Source organism: Adiantum capillus-veneris, chromosome 6 (assembly GCF_014529385.1).
Source record: "Adiantum capillus-veneris isolate H3 chromosome 6, ASM1452938v2, whole genome shotgun sequence".
NCBI classification, from domain to species: Eukaryota; Viridiplantae; Streptophyta; class Polypodiopsida; order Polypodiales; family Pteridaceae; genus Adiantum; species Adiantum capillus-veneris.
This window is the reverse complement of record NC_140936.1, coordinates 10,251,551-10,255,226: the sequence shown is the minus strand read 5'-3', so window position 1 is coordinate 10,255,226 and position 3,676 is coordinate 10,251,551. Positions and strand designations below refer to the sequence as shown.

The 3,676-nt window shown below is 45.6% G+C and overlaps 1 protein-coding gene across 1 annotated transcript; it reads right to left on the bottom strand.

The window, feature by feature from the left end:
• Positions 1-265: 265 nt before the first annotated feature.
• LOC147455135 (phosphatidylinositol 4-kinase gamma 4-like) lies at positions 266-3,284 on the bottom strand. The gene is made up of 2 exons (XM_086513964.1): positions 1,145-3,284; positions 266-1,059 (listed from the first exon to the last, which is right to left on the bottom strand). Exons 1-2 carry the CDS (start codon positions 2,594-2,596, stop codon positions 688-690), a joined length of 1,824 nt encoding a protein of 607 aa, XP_086370090.1. The 5' UTR covers positions 2,597-3,284; the 3' UTR covers positions 266-687.
• Between the last annotated feature and the right edge of the window lie 392 nt (positions 3,285-3,676).

The window sequence follows — 3,676 nt, the reverse complement described above, 5'->3', positions numbered from 1 at the left end:
AGCATTCATACTTACATGAATGTCCAGACAGGAAAACCACAAAATTAAACAATCCTGGCTTTAGGACTCTGAAGTCCATTCAGCCTTTTAACCTTCTATGAATTAACCTTTACGACCATTGTGCAGATGCTCTGCATGCTGATCGAAGCTGAAGGTACTGAAAAGCTCATGAAACCACTTACACAAGAAAATTAAACAAACAGTGAAAGTAAAAGGCCTGCCCCAAAAAGAACCAGTACAGACTGGGTGACTTGATGCCTGACACTTTCATAGCATTGAACCCATTTCAAGGTATTGATTAAAAAAATTACAAGTCATATATATTTCATGTCAATCCAACTTGTCTGAGTAAATACATGAGCAACTCCATGATAACTTTGGAAACAAATCAGAAGAGCTCATCTTCCTAAATGACAAAACTCTTGCATGGATTCAGGAAAACAGTCTTTCCAATCGCCCCAATATTTCTGAGAGGTTTTCTTGAAAATAGATGGCCTATTTAAGGATGCCTTTCAAAAGCTCCTCGTGTGTGAAAACAAAATAAAAGCCTTGTAAGAGAGTGTCACAATCTCATAGCGGTGAGACGGACATTGGAGACGAAACCCTTATTGTATTGTATGGACAAAACCTTGCTCCTCTACTTCTTTCTGTACACTTAAGAAAGGAGCACTGGTAAAGCTTTTCCCATCACCGTTTCAAAGAGGCAATATGCTCATCCAAGAGCTTTCCAACTGCTCTTAAAAAGGCATGCCCTTTGAGATTCATCGCTTCCACTTTCTCAACAATCAGCTCAATCATCGACTTTGTATCAAGCGATTCACTGCGCGACATCATTGAGCCTATGTCAAATGGTGTCAATCCAGCTGCCGCACCTTTCTTAAGCAGCATTGTTGAGATGCGGAAATTGCGGGCTACTCGTGGTCGCATGCTCCAACCACATTGCCGCAACAATGCGATATCCTCCTCTGCATCAAGAGACTTGATGTACTCTAGAGTAGAAGGTGAATATGGTTTCTCGGCTTGAGGCCAATACAGCCACTCAAAGCTGCAATCTTCAAACTACATATTCAAAGCAATGACACAATAAGCCCTACTTCTTAAAGCATGCCTCACATTTAGTTAACCATCAAACAAGGTATCTTACTTTTTCAGGTAGGCAGTAACCATGATCAATTGGAACCAACTTTAACGCCTTTTCTCTCCCTTCGCACACTAAGATATTGCCTCCATTCCTATCTGTATTTGCTAGCCGCAAATCGAGAACACTGATTTTATGAACCTCATCTACTGGAAACATCGAAGATCCCATGTCCTCACAACTGCTGATGGCATGCACAAACTGCTGTAATGATCCCATCTTTGCTTTGCGCAGCTTGTGCTCATCAGACCCATAATGAAATGCCTCATGATAGCATCGCACTAATGTAGTGGGTGGAACCCCTGCAAACCCACCTGCTCCCCTCTTCGCAAGCTCCTCTTTTGTCCTGCTCTTCACACTCCCAGCTGGATGGTCGAGGACAAAGGCAACCACCTCTCTGAGAGCTCCTTCACCGCTTCTTGTCCCCTTTCTCAAGCCCTCACCATGATTAGTTCTAGAGAACCCTCTAGGATTGTTAACTGACATGGGCTCTTCATCCATAGGCTTAAACACTGCTACATTGTGCATGCCATATTCATCCTTCAGTAGATACACCCCCCCAGAGCCTTCTGTCGTCAGACCAGGAGCCTGACCAGCATGCAAGCCCAATTTAACATGATCTACAAGTTCCTTTAAAGAGTTAGGCAGATCAAAACTAATAGGATATCTAGATGGAAGCAACAATCTGGCTTGATGTTGCAAACCCTGTTTTAAGTGTTTCTCTTCTCTACCTACTTTAAATCCAACGCGAGAACCTTCTTTCTGAGATGCTTTACTCTCTGGAAAATTGGTTGCTGCAACCGTCCCTTCGGAACCTGTAAGTGGCACCTCGTCTATTGATGTCACTACAAGCTCCACTTCCTTTGCACTCACAAATCTGGAACGCACATTCGGCCTATGAACACGGAGAAACAACACAGATTCTCCTCTCAATGACAACTCCTCTACAATGTTTGAGTCTTCTATCTGCTCACCTTTCAAAGTCACAACTGAAAGGCCCAGTGGTAAGGGACCATCTACATTGGAGATGAATTTGTGCAAATCTTTGGAGTCCTCAGCTTGCCAAACCTTATATACAAAGGAATTCCCATCAACAGTCCTTAAGGTTAGTGATATGAGCTTAGGTATTAGCAGCACAAGGTGTAACACATCGCCATTTTGTACACCATAATCCTGCAATAGACATTCATCTCGCGTGAGCTCTTTGCCTGCATATACCAACCTCTGCTGGTCTGCAACAAACCCCTTGTCTGCCTGTATTCTGAGTTTTATACAAGCGATTGTATCCGATTTGGACACCTCCAGGGGTACCAAGGATGAATCCTTACCCATGGTAGCAACAAACACTTGAATAGGCTTCTCTTCCAGGCTAAAATGCTCCAGTGTGCGGCGGCACATACCAGACGAAACAAAATCCTGCACCGGAAGAGGATTCACGATGAGCATAGAGGCTGCCATTGCGACAGGTGTAGAGCCTTCCTGCAAATCTCTTTAAGAAGAGCCTCTGGCCCCAAGATGTTGCTAGGAAGGAATGTTACAGAGAAAGATCCGAGGTCTCCATTACAATGTCATCCAAAGTACATCCATGGTGGCTGCGCTTGTGAAGACGCAGGTGCAGATCTTAAGACGGCGCACCAAAAGCCCACCTTTGCAAGGGATGTTCAGTTCAAAGTTGGGAGCAAATAGCTCCAGCGCATCTTACAGAAGTAGCATGCTGAAAGCACAAGGGTCGCGGCCCACAACACAAGCAGAACCGGCCAGAACAGGGACGATCCAAGGGCCTACGACGGTGGTTTCAAAGAAAGGGGTTGAAAACCGCAAGCTTGTCAGCAATTGGCGCTGGGATAAACAGAGATGAAGGGAGCTTGGTAGGAGTACTCAGGGGGCTGGGGGAGACGGTACGAGAAGAGGGGAGCAGTATGCAGCGTAGGGGATGATGACAAGTGGGTTGCAGCGCGGAGAAGCAGACGGAAGCGCAGGGCTTGATAAACGGGGTCAACAGTATGGTAAAGATCTTTTCACCAAGGGTGTGTGTGTGTGACTGTGTGTCACGTGTGAGTGAGAAGGGAGGAAGGTTCCGCAGCATTGCGAGGGGCTTGGGGTGTGGGCTTTTCTTGCCGTGCGGTCAAAACAAGCAGCAGGGGCGAAACGGGGTGCATAAACTTCCTTTCCAATTTTCGAAAGGCTCTTGGACCGTTTCCCTCTTCAAAGGGCGCCCGCGTGCAGCCCACGTCTCTCCTGGCCCTCCTTTTGGCCCCGCTTCTAGACTCTTTGCTTCTAGACTATGGTAAAAAAAGAGGATTTTGGGTACTTTTGGCCCCTATTCTTTGCGACATCACTTTCCTATGTCGCCTTTCAGGGTAATTCCATTGCCAAAGGCGTAGGCAGTTGCCTTTGCAAAATACAATCTTTTGACACGATTTAAATTATTATGTTTGTGTGTGTGCGTGCATGCTGAGGGGCTTGCACACATGGATGGAGCTAGAATTCCAAAGACTTGGCAAACCTACATGTTAGAACTTGTAAAGGTAAACTGAC